The sequence below is a fragment of the Phalacrocorax aristotelis genome, chromosome 6, assembly GCF_949628215.1.
Source record: "Phalacrocorax aristotelis chromosome 6, bGulAri2.1, whole genome shotgun sequence".
Classification (NCBI taxonomy): domain Eukaryota; kingdom Metazoa; phylum Chordata; class Aves; order Suliformes; family Phalacrocoracidae; genus Phalacrocorax; species Phalacrocorax aristotelis.
Window position 1 is genome coordinate 39888008 of NC_134281.1, and position 20564 is coordinate 39908571.

Consider the following 20564-nt stretch of genomic DNA (forward strand, 5'->3'; position numbering starts at 1 on the left):
TATCTGACTAAGGGGAACCCTGAGCATCGCGCTGATGCAGCACAATGTAACAAAAACAATGATCCAGTCACCTTTCAAATTCCCAGGATAACCCAGTGCATGTGATGCTGAGAAACTCTCATCCCATCAACAGAGCTTCCCCTCTCTGGTGAGTCCTCTGATAAACCAAACAACCCTCTCCATATGTTTACCAAGCTCCATCTTAACTTATTTAGAATCCTTCTTCCACGATTTTGTTTTGAAAACCATTAAAAACCTTCATTCTTGGATGGCTAGACTCTATTTTCTAATTTCTATCTAAATGTACTCATGACCAATCCATAATTATTCGATCCTGCCATTTATCCTTGAAGTGAGAGAATCCTTATCCTTTTTGACATTTACCATCTCTGAATGTATTAACAAGGAATCATCGCCGCTCCTCCCAACCTTACCTGACTAGGGCATGGCAACTGATGTTCTTCCAAACTGGCTCCTTTTTAAAAGAAAATATTGGGAAAAAAATATATCTGTTTTAAGTTTAAAGAACAATTACCTTAGTTGCTCTTAGAAAAACCCTCTGTCTCTCTGAAGTATGTCAGCTACAACATCTACTTGTCAGACCTAGCTAGCCACAGAATATTTAGTTGCTGCACTAAAAGGTAATTCTTCCAGTGTTTTGGAGATACAGTGTCAGTTCTTGGGTGGTGTCACTTTTAACTGTACTCTTTCTCATACCGGGAAAAGCAGCTCTGCTGGACAGGTTACTTCTCCTAAATAATGAGGAAAGCATTACTTTATTTTACATCTGCTTTGGAGATTATGTTTAAAAATCTAAACCAGATCTCCTATGGCTCTAAAAGACAATCCTAACCTGTATCACAAATGTCAACTAAATTGTGGGCAAATACATTTGGATTTTCCTGTCAAAAGAGTGAAGTGTATCATGAGTCCTTATTTATTTCTGAGAAAGAGCACTAGAACTAAAACAACTGTCTGACAGGTAAAATTTGCTGGATAAAATAATGCATCTATATCACAATTCTGATTGCAGGAAAGGCTGTTGTCAACAGCAGTGAGAGCTTGGTTAGATAATATATTGTTATTGTTTTGGAGTAAAAAAGTAATGATGAAGTATGATCCACTTTCATCATCCCTGCACACCTGACTATTGAAACTCCATGTTATTTCTAAATTACACATTGGTGGTGGATGTGAAGGATCATATGCAAAGCACGTGGGCAGGGTGTCACGGCAATGGACACGCACACTATTTCTTTTAAAGCTGAGGTGGTTTCACACACTCTTTAGGCAAAGTATTTCCCATTAGTGGCTTACTAATGTCATGTAAAAATAATATAAGGCACAACAGGAAATAGCACCTCTAGTTCCAAAAAAGCTACAAGGTTTATGTGAAAACAAAACTTGCATGTGTCATGTTAAACCTCCTTTCACTCCATTCAGCTTCTCCTCCAATTATGAGGGAAATATCCAGGTATGATCTACCTTCAGCTGAGAAAAGGCTGTGACCTAGGCTGTGTGACATTCGTGCACAGGTTAAGGTAATCCAATCCAGATTGAATAAAAAAGAAAATCAAAAGAAATTTGAAAGGCTGGTTAAGAATTTGGAATCACCTTGGTATTTGGAGAATTGACCTGAAGTTAATAAAAAACAAATTCAGCTAAGACCACATGCAAAGTATTGGACTTCAAAGGGAGAAATTGAATATGCAAGTCTTAAATAGTGAACAAGTGGAAGAGCGACAGTATGGCAAAAGGCATTGACCTATGATGCCTCATAAACTGAGTACGTATTCATGATGTGATGCTCTTGTGACAAAAATTAAGTACAATTTTAACATGCACAAATAGTGGCATTGCACAAAAGCAAAATGAAATAGTCCTCCTACTGCATTCAGCACAGTCCTCAGCTACAGCGCGGTATGCAACTGCACCCTCACGCTCCACTAAGGGTGCGGGGGTGTGCTGCTGGCGGGGGATAGGTAAGAGCTGAGCAACAAAAACGATTAAAGATCTAGAAAACAAGGCTTAGGAGGAAAGTTTTTAAAATCTGTGTTTTAAGGACAGAGAGGAGGAACAGTCCTTTCACACAAGCCAGAAGATGTTAATAAAAGAGAACAGTATCAGGCCTTTTTTATACCAGCTGATGGAAAGACAAGAAGTGATCCGCTTAATCTGCAGAAAGGAAGACTTAGGTCAGAAGTATTTCTGATTGCTACTTGTTTAGCTATAACAGAGAGAGGCTGGATTACAGGATGGTCTACAGAGCACAGATGGGGAGTGCCTGGTTTGGGATTAAACCAGCAGTGCTGTGACTGGCCTCTTTAACCGACTGTTCGTGTGAACCAAGGCAGAGGGCTAAGGCACCTCTTCAAGCCCCTTTCAGTCCCACATTTAAATGATTCAGTGAATATTTGCCAACTCTACTCTCACTAAAACAAACATATTTAAACTATTATTTATTTTGTGATTTTATGTACTCTCAGCAGGCTTGAATAATTCTTTAATTACTAAATTATTAAATCACAAGCGGTGTCCAACCTTCTCTAAAGGTCACATGTTGAAGAAAATCTTTCCTCCAAAAGCATGTCAGCTTGAGTGATGTGTCAGTACCCATCACTTGCCTGAAAAACTATTACCAAATGTCTGTCACACTTGAAAATTGAAACAAACCTTGGAAGACCAACTCTCCAAATGCTGTGGTACATCCCAAAACTACTTTCCAGCACAGCAGTCCTTGTATTTCAGGGTAAATCACAAACCTGTGAGTGTCTCAAACGGTTTATAGCATTTGCGCATTTCGACATAGGCACCACATTTTCACTGTTTCTTGTTTAAACAAGTATCTGTCAAGTTGTGATGCACTTTGAAAGACGAACAGTCAAACATTATTTCACATTATAATTCAGTATATGCTCAATTACTTCAACACAAATAAGTTTCCATAATAGTTAGATTTCACCTGGTGGAAGCACATTGACTCAACGCATAGATCTGAAATTATTATTATTATTATTATGTCCTGGAAAGCATCAACAATGTTCTAAGTGCTTTAAAGCGATGCTTAAAAGCCTAGGTGCCCCAGATTGCTTAATAAAGAGCATGGCGTGTAGGCATCATACCAGGAAGGGACATGAAAAACAGAATGGAAGAGCTACGAAGTACAGGCATTCATTTAATTACCTGAGTTTGATCTTGGCTGGCCCTTGTACCACTTAGTTTTTCTTCACAAAAACTGATTTTCAGGGCTTACTGGTACGAATTGGCTGTCTAGAGACAGGCCAATTAAATAGTTTCCTGTACATTTTTTCCATTCTCAACTGTTCAGTTTCATTATGTTAAAATGATGGCTGATGTATTTCTCATTTACTTGGTTATTATCAATCCCTTACCCACATTTGAAGTCAAAATGCATTGTGATAGAAACAGGAATCCAATAAAATTTTTCATAAGCTATTGTGAAATGGGGAGTAGATATTTAAATTAAATTTTGTGTAAGAAACACAGGAAAAGAAGATCAGTATATCAAAAACCTTAAGTAAACCTAACTGGTTGTCGTCGTTTAACCCCAGTCGGAACCAAGCACCGCACAGCTGCTCGCTCACCCTCCGCCCCCGGTGGGGAGGGAGAGAGAATCTGAACAGAAAGAGGAAGAAAACTTATGGGTTGAGATAAGAACAGTTAACTGACATAAAATAAATATAATATAATAAAATTTTAATGAAAAGGAATACAACGAGAGAGCGAGAGAGAGAGAGGAACAAAACCCAGGAAAAACAAGTGATGCAACCGCCCACCACCCACTGACCGATGCCCAGCAAGCTCCCAAGCAGCAGTTGCTGCCCCCCAGCCAACTCCCCTCAGTTTCTGTACTGACCATGATGCCATATGGTATGGAATATCCTTTTGGCCAGTTCGGGTCAGCTGTCCTGGCTCTGCCCCCTCCCAGCTTCTTGTGCACCTCCTTGCTGGCAGATCAAGGGAAGCTGAAAAAGTCTTTGACTAGTATTAGCACTGCTCAGCAACATCAGTGTGTTATCAACATTATTCTCACACTAAATCCAAAGCACAGCACTATAACAGCTACTAGGAAGTAAATTAACTCTCTCCCAGCCAAAACCAGGACACTTTATTTATTAAATAAAGGGAATACCCTATTTAGTCACTGAGTTGAACACCAGAATTTGTCTGGTCACAGCGTCCTTCCAGACTGTAGAAGACCTTGTCCACTTGGGCCTTGCTTTTATTCATAAATTAAAATATTAATTTTTTTTTATTCCCCAATTGGCTTTTCAGCTTTTACTATATCTGGGTTTTGCAGTACATGGAACAAACGGAAGTTACAGAAACCCTCCCTCTCCATATTTAGGGAAAGTTCCTGTTTTCAAAATATGGTTGATCGCTTCGAACTTCTGGCTGCAGGTGCCTGGCCAGAGACTCCGCTGGGAAGCTTCCTCTAGCAGAAAACAAGTACCACTTAAATATTCTTCTCATTATATTTTAGCAACTTTTGAAATATTTAAGCCTGAAATTATTAGCAGGTGAATTGCAGTTTTGCCTCTGCTTATTTTTTAAAACAGAGCCTATTCTGTTCCATTTCTTAATGTAAAAAGTAAGTTTTGCATGCCTTGATTTCCCTGAAGAGAAATCCAGTGATTATCAACAAATTCCTGTCCTTGAAATTATTGATAGGGTTTTTTCTTCTGACTGGAACAGCATGAGGATTTATCATTCAAGGTAAAGAGAAGTATCCTCCAAGCTCATTTTAAATTTTGTTCTGCAGAAGTCGACCCTTGTAGCTGCCCAGAAGCCACACAAAGGCCAGCTCTGCCCCTTCTTTGGTGTTTCTGCAGGCACCAACATGAGAGAGACCCAAATTCTGAGAGTATCATAATGAATTAACAAACCATGATTTCAACAGGAACCCAGGGTTTCAGAACAATGCCTCTCCTAAGTATGCTGAAGTTCAATCCAATTCTTACTAAAGTCAACAGGTACCAATTTTCTTCTAACATACTAGCTTTGGACAATATATTTTTAATAAGCAGAAGGATATTACAGATGAAGAAAACCTCCCATCACACATGAATTTATTCTGTAGGTCCAGATGTTTTTGTCTCCCTGATATTACACTTCATGATTGCTATTCCTGTTACTTATGAAAGGTTCTTTCCTGAAGGTACACAGGAATGAATTAACTTTTAGGGGCCAAGTTCTGGTTTTGATTTCTCCCTATAATCTTGCCAACATACGCAGAGTCTCACCCAAGCAAAAACAGGGGAGCAGCTGGGTAGTGCCTATTTTGCTGGAAAAGGCAGGTGACAGTGGAAGAGTCCTGCTTGTAGGAGGGCTGAACAGAGACATACACTATATGGTGTCAATGCACCTTGCCAGCTTAATGTTCTGTATCAAGTGCAACCCAAAAATAATCTTGCATTCAATTTCCAGTGCCAATCATGCATGGTGACAGTGATACATTTTTTTAAAAACAGAGTTATCAATATGTCGATATTTAAAATATCTCCCCTGAATTCCATTTAAAAAAAAAAAAAAAAAAAAAAAAGCAGGCTTTTAATCTGCAATAACAGTACCTGGAAAATATGTATGTTACTAAAGCGCCACCTGCTGTACTGACTACACCGTCATAGGATGGCAGGAGTGAATCCTTCCAGGCACTCTGGGCTGCAGCTGGATTCACCAGCTTCTTTCAAGCTCCTTTTTATTTACTTCATTTTAAAGATCCATGCTGACAAAGTGACCAAAGATTTGTTGCCATCTACTACAGCCTTAAGACTCTGATATCTTATTTAAGGTTAGATTGATTATTCAGTGCCATGAAGGAATGCTGTTTTGAGAAAAAATTGCTAATCAAGGTTTTAAATTTTGCAGGCTGCACTGCTGTCTGTGAAGCAGCACTTCTTAAACAGGCTATGCACACAAACACAAGTGCAGCACAGGACCTGTTGCTGTTGTAGTCCCAGACAGTGAGCTCCATAGCAGCTGCCCAGCCACCATCTCCTTTTCATCTGGTACTTTCCCCTTGTTCTTCTAATTTCAGAGCAGAGAAAAAAAAAAGATTTTGCACAGCTCTTATTCAAAATTCCAGCACAGCCCTTGACCTCGGACATTCTCCAGCTGCAGGAAAATGCAGGTTTAGTTCCTTCTGATTATTAGGGACATTTCATAACTGGGAATTTGTACACAACCTTCTACAGCAGACAAACCATATGCCCCAACACATTTTTCCAGTGCACTCACGCCTTTTTATACTTTTACAAATAAATAGTAATAACACTGTCATCTTGCCTCATGAACTGGAGAGTGGATGTGATAAAAACCAGTCCTGTAACCAGATTCCAGGTGATTTTTCCACAGGATGTGGCTACAGCATGGGAGCGAAGGGGAATAAAAACTGCCAGGAAAGTAACATTTGCTATAAATAAGCACATTGCATGTACTTAATTACGTAATGCTGGTCAACCTAAGCGCATCAGACCTCGCCAGATCATTACCAATACAAAAAGAAGAAGGAAAGGGGGTCAGAGACGGTTTGAAAGAGAAGCTGCCAAGAGCACCCCATGCCAGCGCTGCTCCGGCACGGCGGGACTTGGCCGGCACAGCCACGGGCACCCCGGCCACACGCGGCACACGGAGGCCGGCGTCCTGCCGCCAGAACGAACCTGCCAGCTAACCACCGAATGGGGTTTTAATCATAATTTTTAAAAGTATGTTGTTAAATAATGGATTTACTTGAACAGTCTAAACATTTTTACCAACGCTGTCATATTCATATTTAAAACCCTCTGTATGTTCTTGCGGGGGTTCATTAGGGCCATTGAACCTTGCACGCTCTCTCGTCTGTGAAGGTGAGGACTTATTTAATTTCTTTTCCGTTATGTATCAGCAGCTGATGGTTTCTCTGTTTATTTTACTTAAGTGCAGATGTACATGGAGGAATTTGCAGCAGGCTTTCCTCACGAGGAGCCCGGGCAGTTCTGCCCCTGGGACTTTGGGGTGACAGATTCACAGCGACAGCTGTAAGAAAATAAGCTGCCATGAATCTCTGAGCTAATACACGAACAATTTTCACGCTCCCACGGCTGAGGAAGGATGCCCCGCAGGGCTCCCAGCCACAGGTCAGCCCCGACCCCCTCCGGCACACCGCCCTCCCATGGCGGCCGCCGCCAGTGCCGGGGCGCACTGCACATGCGCCCCACGCCGCCGCGCACGGCCCTCCGGCCCGCCAGGGGGCGCGCTTCTTTCGCGCTCTCTTCCTGCGGCTGGGCTGAGGCGACCGTGCTCCTGCCTGACCAAAACACCGCCCGGCGGCGGCGCCGCTCGCTGCAGTAGCAGGGCGCAGGCGCGGCGGTCAGCCCGCCCGGCGCAGGGCCCCGGTCCTCTTCGGCGTCGGCGGCGCTGGGCGCTCGGCTCGGCTCGGCTCGGCGGGGCCCAAGATGTCGACGAAGAATTTCCGCGTGAGCGACGGGGACTGGATCTGCCCCGACAAGAAGTGAGCGGGGGCGGCCGCCCGCCCGCCCGCGGGTCCGGGCTGCGGCACGGCACGGGACAGTCCTGCGGGGCAGCACAGGGTCCGGCCGGCCCGCGGCAGCCGCGGCCGCCGGGTGTCGGGGGGCGGCTGCCCTCCCGCCGGGCCGGGGCGAGCTTCCCTGCAGGGCTCCACAGCTCCCGGCCCCCGTCGTGCAGCGGGTCCGGCACCAGCCTTCCCCCGTCCCACTCAGGGTCGGCCACGGCCCGAGAAACTTAGTGCTTTAGTTTGGAACGAATTCAGCTTCCAGTATAAAGGCGTTTGTCTTTAAGTCTCGTATGTCTGCGTTTCCCAACGTTAACTAGCGTCTTCGGTCTCTTTTTGTTTTTATTTTCAGGTGTGGGAATGTTAACTTTGCTAGAAGAACTAGCTGTAACAGATGTGGAAGAGGTGAGTGTCTTAGGTGATACTTCTTTTTTCCTCGTCTGTTTCTGCCTGTTTAAAAGAAAAGAATACTAAATCTTTTTAGCGAATAATAAAGTATGATATTAGAGAACTGGTTTTGGGTTTTTTCTTTTTCTTTTCCAGAAAAAACGACAGAAGCCAAAATGATGAAAGCTGGAGGGACTGAAATAGGAAAGACCCTTGCTGAAAAGAGTCGTGGCCTCTTCAGTGCTAACGACTGGCAGTGTAAAACGTACGCCCTTTTAAAAAATGCAGAGCGTTCTCTTAGTCACACAACGCATCTACAATATGATACTTAATTTTGTCTGTATAAATTCACTTGTACTGACGAAAAAACAGTGATCAAAATTTGCAGCTACTCCACTAGTAGTGTTTTACAGCATGGATAGCATTTTTGTTGCTGGACAGCAGTTACTTAATTAACATGACTGGAAAAAAGAGTAGAAAATCAAGAGTGGAAAGGTTCATCTTTTTTTCAGATAAGCCAAGGCACTTCTCAGGCTCAGAAGAAATGCATAAATGGAAGTGACACCTTTGTTGCAGTATGATATTTTATTGTTAACATTCACAAAGTATTTAATGAGTAAAGTTTAGCACACAGTTAAATTCTTAGATCTTACTGTAGGCCATCAGTTGAGAATATTAAGATCTACATTAGAAAAGGACTACTTTTGTACAGTATTTTGATTTTTGAAAGGTGCTTTCAGATTTTCTGAAGGACTCTTAAGGATTTCAATTTTTGGTGATTAAGCTGTCTGACCAGTGAAACCTGGATATTTTTTTTATTATTCTATTTTTCTGTCAGAACTTTGCTGTGTTCAGCTTGGTGGGTTTCCATTTGTGCTCTTCTGCAGCACGAGACAGGCAGGTTTCCTAGGCAGCGCTGTGGGTCCCAGTATCTGAGGGAATCCCTTGGTGGCACACTTCAAGATTGTCATCTTTCCAAGTTCCTAGCTAGTCTGTGTCTTATGGACCTCCTTCTCTGCTCTTGGGACTGAGCAGCATCCTGATGACAGTGTTACAGGTAGATGAGCTGTGAGTGGCCTTTTAGGATGCTGTAAGACAGAAATGCAGTCACAGAAAGGTATAGCTGTAGCTGTGCATCGGTGGATGACGATGACTACTCGTAAGCATTATTCAGTGGTAGCTTGGTAGCTTCTTTGTTAACTCCTCTGAACTGTGAATGCCACCAGTGGAGAGTAGTGAGGAATTTTAATCCTTCTTGTGTAGTCTTACTTCTATTAACTTGTCTGCCCACCTGCCTGTTAATTTTACTTCTTTCCCCTTGATTTGTCCAGTATGGTCATCTTGCTATCATCCTCGTGCTGATGAAATACCCAAAGACGCTCTTGTGGTTCTTTGTGCCTTGGTGACTGTTGGCCTCAAAGTTAATTGTGTTATACTACTGACTGCGCATCACTGCGAAAACTTGGCAGATACATTTATATTAAGTGTTGCCTCAACATGTAAGCTTTTTTGATTTGAAATTAAACTAAATGTTTCTTATTTCTGTTTTGCTCTTTTTGCCTCTGAAGATGTGGTAATGTGAACTGGGCCAGAAGATCAGAATGTAATATGTGTAATACTCCAAAGTATGCTAAATTGGAGGAAAGGACAGGTAAGGTGTCTATGGCTTTAAAATACTCAAATTACTGTAAGAAATCTTATTTTTATACATGACAATGTAATTTAATTAAAGGGATTGTTTTCACAGCAGAACTAGGAAAGTTGAATGATCTTCCCTATGTAAATAAATCTGTCAGTTCTTAGACTTTAGTACTAGTAGTGTGTAATGTTTGTGAAGGTTTCATTTGGAAAAGCAACAAATGTTCAGCTTAAACTGCCTCTATATTTGATTTTGATGTGAAGACGTTTGGAAGGAGTAATGCAGTATTTTATTAAACTTCAAAAGGTCCAGTGTGTATATAGTGTCCATTTACAGAGGACTCAGCAGTCACAGGAACGGTGTTCAAGGGCTGTATAGATCAGACTGTTACCTCTTAATGAGGTTTGAGGTTTGGTCACACTGTGATGCATTTTAAGTTCCTCCTGCATTAACAATGAACCCAGTGGTAACTAGAACAGAGGATATCCTTACAGTGTGGTTGTAACTATTTATACTGTTACCACTGCAAATGAGATCAGGCAGGGAATTCAATGCATAGAGTGCAACACTAATGGATACAAAAAAAGAAGCATGGAGAAGAGCACAGAGCATATTATTCAAAAGGAAAAGTAATGTTTTTAATGTTTTCATTTAATATTGCAAGCATATTAAAGAGTAATATTTAACTGAATTCATATTTCTTAAAATTAACTATTTTTAATATTTAATTAATTTTTCGAGTTCCAATGTCCTTGAGCGTAAATTTGCAGTCATGTGCAGGACACATAGCAGGTTGCAGACATTTCTGGTAAATTAGAAATTAAAATGAGCCGTTGAGGTTTTCCACTCACCTTATAAGAAGGAATAGAAAGATTCTTAAGGCAAATCTTGGCAGTTGTATAATTCAGTGCAACTACAGGATGCTTTTATTCCTGTTGCTCCCTGAGGATATATATGTGACTCTGTGTCACAGATTAACTGCATATGGGAGGAGACTGGCATGCCCAGAAACCACCAAGGAGGCTGCGTGCACATAGGACGTGGCTGTGGCAAAGAGGCTGCAGCAATGCCAGCAGCTGGGAAAGCAGTAGGCAAGTGTTGCCCTCGCCTCATGTTTCATTGCCCACTTTCCCGAGTTGGCTACTGGCTACTCTCAGAGGTGCAATACTGGTCTTCAAGGTCCGTAGCCTTTTTTCTAGCCCCTTGGAGCTGTTCTTGTGTTTATCCACACCAAGGCAATTGTCAGGCACTGCAGCCCCGCCAGAGCCCTTCTGGGAAGCTGGTTGCTCAGCACAGCTATAATCCTGAAATTTTTGTTTTAATTTTTTTCTCCATTCTTTAAAATGCTATTGCTTCTGTATTGTTTGTTTGTCTTAATCCATTTTCTCAATTCGGTTTCTGAGTAACTATATTTAATAAACATGTGGGAACAATTCATGTTCCTCTTGAGGCCATATTACATTCTTATGGCATATATTTATAAATCCACTGAAGGCTTCCAAAACCTCTGTGAAAGGTTACAATAAACTTTGCGCTTAATGTAGCTGAACTTGGTGCAGGTCAAGAGATTGTCTTGTTTTACCCCTTTTTAAAGGATATGGAGGAGGATTTAATGAACGAGAGAATGTTGAATATATAGAACGCGAAGAATCAGACGGGGAGTATGATGAGGTAAGATTAGGTACATGTATTACTCTGGAGAGATGTGTAGTGTGCGTTTGTGTTTAGGATACATACATTTGCATTTGGTTTCCTTACAGGGAAAAGCGCTAGTCAGAAATACCTGATGCATCTCTTTGTCAAATGCTCAAGGGTGAAAGTTTTGAACTGAAAGTGAATGCATCTGTTCTGTCTTTTGGGGGGTTAAAGACTAAGAATGAGTTCAAATTAAACTGGTACAAGCTGAGTTCATTAAACAACTTGATGACCTGGATTCAGGGTCATTCATGTTGTTTTCATCCAGATGTTCAACATTGTTTATCCCATAGACACAAATATAAAATACTCTTGCTAAATTCAGATTTCAAGTAATCTTGTCTGTGGGTACTAATTGTATCTAAGACAAGCTTCTTCGGAAAGCTTCTTGTTGCTAATTGATATTTCCTGGTAGTTCTCCTTCCCTTTGAGCAATACCTTACTTGAAATCACTGTATATTTTTTCCTCATAGAACTTTTATCAAAAAATGCAGTTGGAAGTTACATTTGATTAAATTGTATTCTAATGGAATAAAATTTCTTAGTTTGGACGCAAGAAGAAAAAGTATAGAGGGAAGCCGGTTGGACCTGCATCTATCCTGAAGGAAGTAGAAGATAAGGAGTCTGAAGGGGAAGATGAGGAGGATGAGGATGAAGATCTCTCCAAATATAAATTGGATGAGGTAGAAAGCTTGGTTTTTTTTCTAGTAACTATTTTTTTAATTATTACTGCAGTGCTGTTTAGTAGTAGTTAAGGTTTGGTCTGCATTTTTAGCTGCCTTTAGAGCAATGTAGAGGAGTAGCTATCAGAATAGTGGTGCCTACAGCTTTTGTACAGTATATGCATGAGCTCTGTTTTGTCCTAAATACCTGCATACAAAGATGTAGAATTTTTAAAAGCTCATCTGAGATCAGAATCAAAAATTGAGATCTTTATTTGGAACCGTTATGTATAGTTACCATATAAAGGGAATGTTCTTGAATTTTACTTTTAGCCTTTTAAAACCACGTCAGATTTCTTTTTTATAAAATGGAATAAAACATATAGGGTTTTTTTCATCTTTCCTGAAATACATGATCGTCACATACTGGATTGTCTACATCTTTGGACAACAGTCCTGCAGAGACATGCTTATATGCTTATTTTTAACACAGCAGTCACCACATTCTGCATATGAAAAATGTCTCTGCAGAATTATGCTATGGTTATAGATTTTGAGTGTGAAAATTCCTCCAGGCGCTCATTTAAACCAACTGGTAAAAATGAATGTCTGTATTTTTAACTTCATTAGATAACAGAAAACAGAACTGTGGGTGGGTTTTTTGCAGCTTTTTAATAGTTTGCTTTGAAACACAAATTTTCAGTCACTCTTTGCTCTTTAACATTTTTGGATCTCATTAAATGCCATAACAATATTTTCAAAGGTTGAAAAAAGCACAAAATAAATCATAGAATAAGTAAAAAAATTAACTGAAGAAAACAATCAAAATATTTCTTAAGTATTGTTTGTATATCTGCATTTTTTCAGGATGAGGATGAAGATGATGCTGACCTTTCAAAATATAATCTTGATGCCAGTGAAGAAGAGGACACTAATAAGAAAAAGAAATCCAATAGGCGCAGTCGTTCTAAGTCTCGATCTTCCCACTCACGGTCTTCATCGCGCTCATCCTCTCATTCAAGCTCAAGGTCTAGGTCCAGGTAAACGGGTACAGGTCAAGGGTAACGCCAGGCAAAATGTCAGTATCTAACTTCTTTATTTACTTTTTTCCTTGATTGCCTTACAGTTCTAGTATAATAATGTTAACAATCTTATGTGCAGAATTTACACGGGTAGATAATGTTCTGTTCTGACCTTCTGTGGGTCCTCAGTAGGGAGGCTTCATATGTGTTGTTGCTTGGTTTTAGTCAATTTAACTTGATATTTCAATTGAATCCTTAAAATAATTTTAAAAATAAAACTTATTTTCAGTTTTATTTTTAGGCTCATTGGCCATATGTGATGCAGTGGGTGAACATTTTTAAGCAATGTTGAGGCGAGCTGTTGAATGGAGAAGCGGAAGGGTGGTATTGTTAAAGTGGGAGGAGGTGGCAGAAGAGGGCAGTGATGATGCAGTCCAGACAGATTCAGTGAAAGGACAGAATGGAAAATATCCTGGGAATAAAGACAAGAAACTTGAACTTAGTATAATGCAGAGCAACAAAGCTTTAAGTACAGTGGCAATGTTTTCAGAGTAACTTTAAAGGTTTATATTGATCATGGGGCCACAAAAAAAATGTACTGGGTAGATTAAAGATCTCACATTATTATTTAGATTCAGTAATACAGGAACAATTCAATAAACATTTTGTAATAACATGTAAATCATGTTGTAGCTTTTTAGCTGCATCACAAGTAATACAAGGATAATACTGATAGGTTTGAGACCTCAAATCAATACTGGCTCATAGGGGTTATACATAAAGTTCATGTACATGAAGTTCAAGTTTCTTCTCATCTTCCTAGCTTTGTAACTGCACCTTTCTGCTCTCACTGCTGTGATCACTGCCCAAATTCTTTGGACTCTCATGCTAACCAGATGTCAGACACTCTGTTTTGTCTTTCTCGCCATTGCTGCCATGCTTTTATTCATGCTGCCTCTTCTATGAAAAATCTATTGTCAGCTTCCCCACTCCTTCAAATGCCATCTTGAGATGTGTGTTTGCTGCTTGGTTCCAAGGAGGAGCACTAAGTGAACAATAGTGACTAAGCTGACCAGCTGTCAGCAATTTTTGTATATGAAGTGAGGTGAGGAGCAAGGTCTTTGAGGAAGTGGCTGTATTGTCCTGTGTGAGGATAGTATGCAGCCAGTATGGGCTGCATTTGAGTGCATTTCTTAGATTTAGGGATGGGGAGGTCAAAAAAGACAGCAGAACTTCATCTGGCCACAACTTTGTGAACTCACAGATGTTAACAGTGAATTAAAAAGGAGCTTGTAACTGAAATTTGCTAGGGATCTTTCAGCTTCGTTGAACTTTTTTGCTGCTAGCTACAGATAATTAATTGGAAATACTATTTGTGGATACTTCTTTGTGTTTTTTAAAAAGATTTAAATATATTTTCTAGTTAGCATGTTTTCATACTGCCTTTATTTTGCACAGTAAAATGAAAAAGACATGGTAACAATATAAACTTTGAGATTGACAGCATGTATAATATATTTTTCCTGAAAAGATTATTAGAATTTGATTGCAATGCTTTCTTTTTACAGCGGTTACTGCAAGTCTGCTACCATTTTTACATATCTTTTGTGGTTTGTGCTTTAAAGAAAATCCATCATCGTGAAAAATTTGAAAATAATTTTGGCTAGTTACAAGTAGTGTTAGATATATCCGTTTTTAGCCAGGAATGAACTACTACTAAATTTTTGATGCAGTGGAAAATCTTCACAAAAACTTGAAACTTCTTACAAAATGCTTCTGAGAACTGACTTGGGCAAAATTTGAGCTAGCTAGTCCCAACACTCTTACCTACTCAACTTTTCAAAGAAACTGATGGTTTTCAAGTTAAGGCACAAATTAAAAGTCAAGGCACCGATTTCATTAAATAGTTGAGATATGCAGTTGTTTCATTTTGCCAAATAACTGCATCCCTGTTTAATTTTTGTGCTTTGTTTTAGGAAATATAATGAAAAGCTGACTTTATAGATTTTAATGCACCATCTTACTATGTTAAAGTTTCTGTTTTAAAATGTGCTATGGTGATACTGGGGGAGTAGGAGGAAATTGTCACTTCTTTAGTGACTGTAGGCCAAATTGTGTTGATGCACCATTGTTTCTACTGCTAACAGTAGCAGTTATTCTGCTAAATACAAGTCAGACACTGGAAGAAAATCTTCCATGTTGTTTCAGGTCCCATTCAAGAAGTTCTTCCAGTTCCAGATCAAGATCTCGTTCCAGTTCCAGAGAACACTCTAGATCTCGTGGGTCGAAATCAAGGTGAATGAGGTAGCACTCTCTCCTTGCAGAGAGAAAAAAGGGCAGAAGAACCACCCACTTGTTGATTTCATCGTAAAATTATGCCGGTCAAAAACATTAACTCATTTTTATCATGGAAGTCAGAATTCCTGGGGTCTCTGCACGAGGTTGTTACCACTACAGATGTATTTCTTGAGAATGCGAGGTTTTGGTTGAAGAGTTTAAGTCTGATCTAAGCTAGACGAGTGGACGCCACAGATCTTCAGTTTGAAGGAAGAAGAATTTGAATGCATGTTTACTTGCTTCAGTAATTTTTGCTGGTTTTACTGTTTCCACTTTGGCTAATTGTTGTGGAAGAACATTAGAAAATACGCTATACCTCTGGTTTTGTGTTTAGTGATAACTTATTTAACGTATCTCACTTCCACTAGATAGTGCTGCCATTATCTTTATAAATGTGGGGGGAATGTATAAAAATGTTGCTAGTAAATCATGCAAGAAGCTGACAGGAGTTTGAGCTAGCTGATGTTTTCTGTATAGCAGTTACTGAACTCTGCTGGGAAGAGTAACAAAAGATAAAAGTTCCTTGAGGTGTCCTGGCACAGGTGTCCTGTTGGCAGGACTTTCCTTTTGCGATGGAATGAAGAACTGTCCCATCTCCATGCATGCAGAGAATCTTAAATCTGTAAATAAGGAAGTTTGAGTTGGGAAGACCAATCGCAAATGGTGCCACCGCCCTTGGTGGCCGAAACATGCTATGGATTATCACATGAGGGTCAGCGCAAGATGGAATCTGTGCCTTTAGGAAGAGAAAAAGGGTGCCTGTGCCCCTGCTAGGTACTGCAGTGACTCGTCAGCTGAGCTGGGTTATTTGCTTGTGCCATGTGGCATCCACCAAGTGTCCTCAGTGTATTAGCTTGTGTGAAATAGGACTGCTTTATTATTTACAGTGAGAACCCTGAAAATATTTTACCAACAATATATACTGTGTTGGGGTTTTTTAGTGTTTTATCCACCTTACTGAAAAAAAAATACTGTTAGCGGGTTTTTTTATATAATTTTGGAATTACAGTTTAGGACTTCCTACCTCTATTACTTTTTCCACAAGTGGGTTTTTTCTTGGTTTTTTTAGATAACCAAAGTGATTTTTGAGTGCTTGTAAGTGGAACTGGTTCTTTTAAAAAAAAAAAATACACCAAAATGACTATACTAAGAGGTTTTTTAAATATTTTGGTTGCAGAAGATCATACCCTCTACCCAAATTTATTTTGAGATTTGTAAATATACCTTCTGAGGATTTTTACTATTCTAGTAAGATGAATGTTACTTCATAAATTCCCAGTGTGAAATATTAATGATATGAAGTGAAACATTGTTAAATCAGCATTGCATCTGGTTTGCAAGCCATTTTGCTTTGTGAATTTAACTACTGAGGAAGGTCCTTATGTAGGCTACTTCCTGTCCCAGTCTCCCATCGCTTCTTTGTCAAAATGCGTCATTCTGGTGAATGCTGGAAAGAGGTTTCCAAACCATTGATGGTCCATGTATCAAGAAACACTATTTAGCAATATTTATTAAGGAAACGACCACAGCGCTAGAAGTCTTTATTGGCAGATAACTGAGGAGTAAGTATTAAAGCATCCACAAATTTATTTGATAAAACACTGATGTAATAGAGTAGCAAGTATTTGTGAAAAATGTCTCTTTTTGTTCTTTCTTTGTTCTTTCTATATTATACCAGAATTAAATCTGATTTATTTCTTAATCAATAAAGATCCAGCTCCAGGTCCTACAGGGGGTCTTCCACCCCAAGAAAAAGATCTTACTCAAGCTCTCGTTCATCATCTTCCCCTGAGAGAACCAAGAAGCGAAGTCGTTCTAGATCTTCTTCATCTGGTGATCGCAAAAAAAGACGATCGAGATCACGGTCACCCGAAAGGTTTGGGTTTATGTAGAATAAGAATGGGTGTATTTAAATGTGTGATTTTTTTTTTTCTGAAGGACTGAGATTCACTGGGAAAAAATTGAATCTGATCAGTTATTCTGATATTAAAAGTAATTTTCTCACTTCCCCTACTCTTACTTCCCATTAAAACCTCTGTAATTGCCTCTTTCCACCCCCCCCGCCCTCCCACCCCCAATGAAGCTTCCTCCTGCTAGGAGCATGTTCCATAGAAAGACTTGGGTCACCATTCTTTCAGTGTGTGAAAGTGTTAACGTATACATTATTGATATATTTTCATAAGTAAATATTGCATTTAGAAATTGTATTCTACTTTCAGTATTAAACTTATATTTTTAGTATTAAATTCGCATTCATGAGCTTAAAGTGGTTTAAAGATATTTCTATATTCTTATAAGGCCCCTATCAGATATACTTGGCTTCCAGCTATTATAGGATACAGACTACTCAAAGTGGATGCTAAAATTAATTTAAACTTATTTCTTTGCATGCTTCTCCATTTATATCTTACAGACGCCGCAGATCATCATCTGGATCTTCCCATTCTGGTTCCCGTACAAGTTCTAAAAAGAAATAATGTATTAAAGCTCACATTAAAAAAAAAAACCTTCCAGTCAGTGCATGAGACATTTTTAAGAAGTTGGTGTCTTACTTGGTCAGAAGTGCTAAATCTGCTAGTAGAGGTGCATGTCTGTCCTTGCTTTCTGGAAAACTGCAGCTTTGTTCATTCATGAAACAAAAAATGAGGTAGCATTTTAAGCCATAAACTCCCCAGAGGAGGTGTGAAGTTGTATTATTTGAGTAAGGGGATTTTTTTTTTATTATTTTTAAAGACTCAGTTACTCGATTCCTGGCGCTCTCATGTATATGAGCAGGCACAGGTTGGATATGTTCTAATACAACTCTGCTCTTCACATGACAATTAAAAAGAACTATCTGGAATATAGGAAGAACCCGTGACCGTTCTGCATCCAACTCCTGAGCTTGTTTGATGTAGCTCGTATGGGACCACAAAGGATTAGCATAGCTATAGGGCTGGTGTTACCCATTGGATGACAGTAGTGAGTACTTAGGTCTAATTATTTTCTGTTTGTTTTTTTCTGTGGTATAGATGAATGCCCCTCGTCCTCTTTAGCTATGCTCAGTGCAAAATAGCTATTAAATACCTAGTCCATCATATGATTCCGTAAGGAGTGAATTAGGCTTCGTTCCTTCAAAGTGAGGGTGTTTGAGACATTGGGCACTATCCTCTCCATTGCTCAAGTCTCAGAGCTGCCAGTGCCCATCACTGGAAACTGTTTGCTGCAGTCAGCAAAGTGCCCGCTCCGCAGAGGGTACTGGCTACGGTATTCTCACATGCGTGGGCCCCGGACTCTGCAATCCTTTCTTAAAAAAGGGTCGTTTAGGAACTGCTCTTGAGATGGAGGAATACGGAACTAGCTTCTTGGAATCAAGTGAAGCTTCTGCAGGCCGTCTGTAAAATTCATTTTGGGCTGACTATAAATTTTCAAGGTATCTGAATTTTATTTATATTTTAAAAATGAGAGTTAATAAACTAGAAAGTTCTGACAAATGTGTTTATCAATCATTCTTTTTCCATTAAATGTAATTTATGGCTTAAAATGCTTTATTGAAATCTATTTTACTAGCAGTATCACATAAGAACTTGGTCTCTTGAGCTCCGTTTGGTTAAGGTTTAAGTATCTTCAGTGCCATCACAAGGTAAGTATGTGAAGGAAAATTATTCTTTCTTAAGCAAGCAAAGAGTGATATATCTGCATTTATTTCAGTAATAAAACTTCCGAACCCATATTTGACCACTGCTTTTTTTAAAATGAACTGCACAAAAACAAACGGAGCAAAATTTAAAAACTACATTCTGCTTTATTTTTAAAGACCCTTCTTTTGGACTGGTAAATAAGCAAAATGCTTTTGGTGTAGAAATATTTTGATAATCTTTTTGCAGAAAAAAATGCTGTGCAGTTTCTTCTTTAATGCTTTCTTTTCTATCTAATTTCAATGCTAAATGTGTGTAGGTTGCACAAGAGCAGGTTAGTCTTTGTAACTGTGCCTCTGACAACTTCGAGTCCAACTACTAAATTGTAAAAATCAGATCAAATAGATGCTATGTTGTTAGCCTTTGGGTTTTTTTTCTTGTTCTTTGTATTAAAATTGTTGCTGTACTTAACATGAAAGTTTTTAAATTTAGCAAATGATAGGCTGCAGACAAAGGAAAATTATGGTTTCATTTGGCTTAGATAAAATGTAAGGCAAAATGATTCTGTAGACAAGTGTAAATAAAACCTGTGAGTCAACTGTGCAGCGAGTGCTTTCTCTTGGGAACATAAGTAAATCTTTATAACCTATACTAACGTTATTTTTGTTGTTGTTCTCTGTTACTGCAGTGCAAGAATGGCAGTATGTGCACTTACCTGGCCACATGTATCATAAATTTTCAGATTGTTTCAGTTCTTTAAGTACTGAAAATATTTTTTTTATTTAAACAGCAGCCTGTTTAAAATGAGTTTTTACACTCATTTTACATTACAGTGAGCTTCAGGGTATTTTCTTCTGTATGCGTTCCACATCTTCTTTTCAGAAAGTTTTTAGAGGAAGCAGTATGTTTAAACTATTTTGATTTCTACATTTTAAAATACAGAGGCGCAGCAGCTATGGTAGTCTGTGCATGCCTGTTACAAATGACACAAAATACCTCATTCTAGTTACTGGATCAGCAAATAAATTAGAACCAAGCTATTCGAACTAAACATGGTCCACTTCTGATAAGACACAAAGCTAGATTAAGCTCAGGCAGTAAAAACGTGTGGGTTTACTGTAGTAGGGTGTTTGTGTGGGTTTGCGGCGTGAAATTTTCCAGTTTCACTAGAAAATAATTCCCTTGCCCTCAGGGTAGCCATTGGGGTCAGATCAATTGCTGCCTACAGAAATAAAGAGGTATTTCTGTGCAGCTTTATCAAAGATCGGTGAAATTTGTAATGGCCAAGGAGCAGGTATTAAGTTGAGTTTAGTGCTAATGTGCTTTTCTAAGAAAAATGCATTCGTGAATAGTAATGGTGGTTTTGTTGTAAGCATTCTTCTGTAGTAACTGAAAACTAGAAAGTGAGTCTAAATAAAAGCAGAGTAGACTTTAGTTTTATATAAATTTGGCAAAAGAGTAAATTCCACTGCTGAAAAGTGGGGTTTTTTCCTTCAGATAGTCAATTAATAAAAAGCATTAAAACGTACACGTTGGTAAGTCTAGAAACAAGATTGCTTCATTTCCACACCAGGTGACTCCTGTACTCCACCAAATAGTTGCTGGGTTAGGTCTCACTTCTCACTAACACCCCATACTTATATTTAGTTATAATGAACTATTGCGAGTTAGTTG

The 20564-nt window shown here is 39.3% G+C and overlaps 1 protein-coding gene across 2 annotated transcripts; it reads left to right on the forward strand.

Moving 5' to 3' along the window:
* Window positions 1–7348: 7348 nt before the first annotated feature.
* Window positions 7349–19493, forward strand: ZRANB2 (zinc finger RANBP2-type containing 2). Of its 2 annotated transcripts, none has more exons than XM_075097285.1 (10): window positions 7349–7510; window positions 7884–7936; window positions 8075–8183; window positions 9487–9569; window positions 11152–11228; window positions 11798–11935; window positions 12782–12954; window positions 15145–15231; window positions 16985–17149; window positions 17687–19493. In XM_075097285.1, exons 1-10 carry the CDS (start codon window positions 7455–7457, stop codon window positions 17748–17750), a joined length of 1005 nt encoding a protein of 334 aa, XP_074953386.1. In that variant the 5' UTR covers window positions 7349–7454; the 3' UTR covers window positions 17751–19493. The 2 variants fall into 2 exon arrangements, with proteins under 2 accessions (XP_074953386.1, XP_074953387.1); XM_075097286.1 differs by having other exon boundaries at window positions 7373–7510; window positions 7884–7944; window positions 8082–8183.
* Window positions 19494–20564: the final 1071 nt, after the last annotated feature.

Excerpts from the sequence above, each read along its gene's own strand:
- ZRANB2 (XM_075097285.1), top strand. The coding sequence starts at position 7,455 with ATGTCGACGAAGAATTTCCGCGTGAGCGACGGGGACTGGATCTGCCCC. Across the intron at positions 15,232-16,984 it reads TCTCGTGGGTCGAAATCAAG|ATCCAGCTCCAGGTCCTACA; the intron begins GTGAATGAGGTA and ends TAATCAATAAAG. Across the intron at positions 17,150-17,686 it reads AGATCACGGTCACCCGAAAG|ACGCCGCAGATCATCATCTG; the intron begins GTTTGGGTTTAT and ends TATATCTTACAG.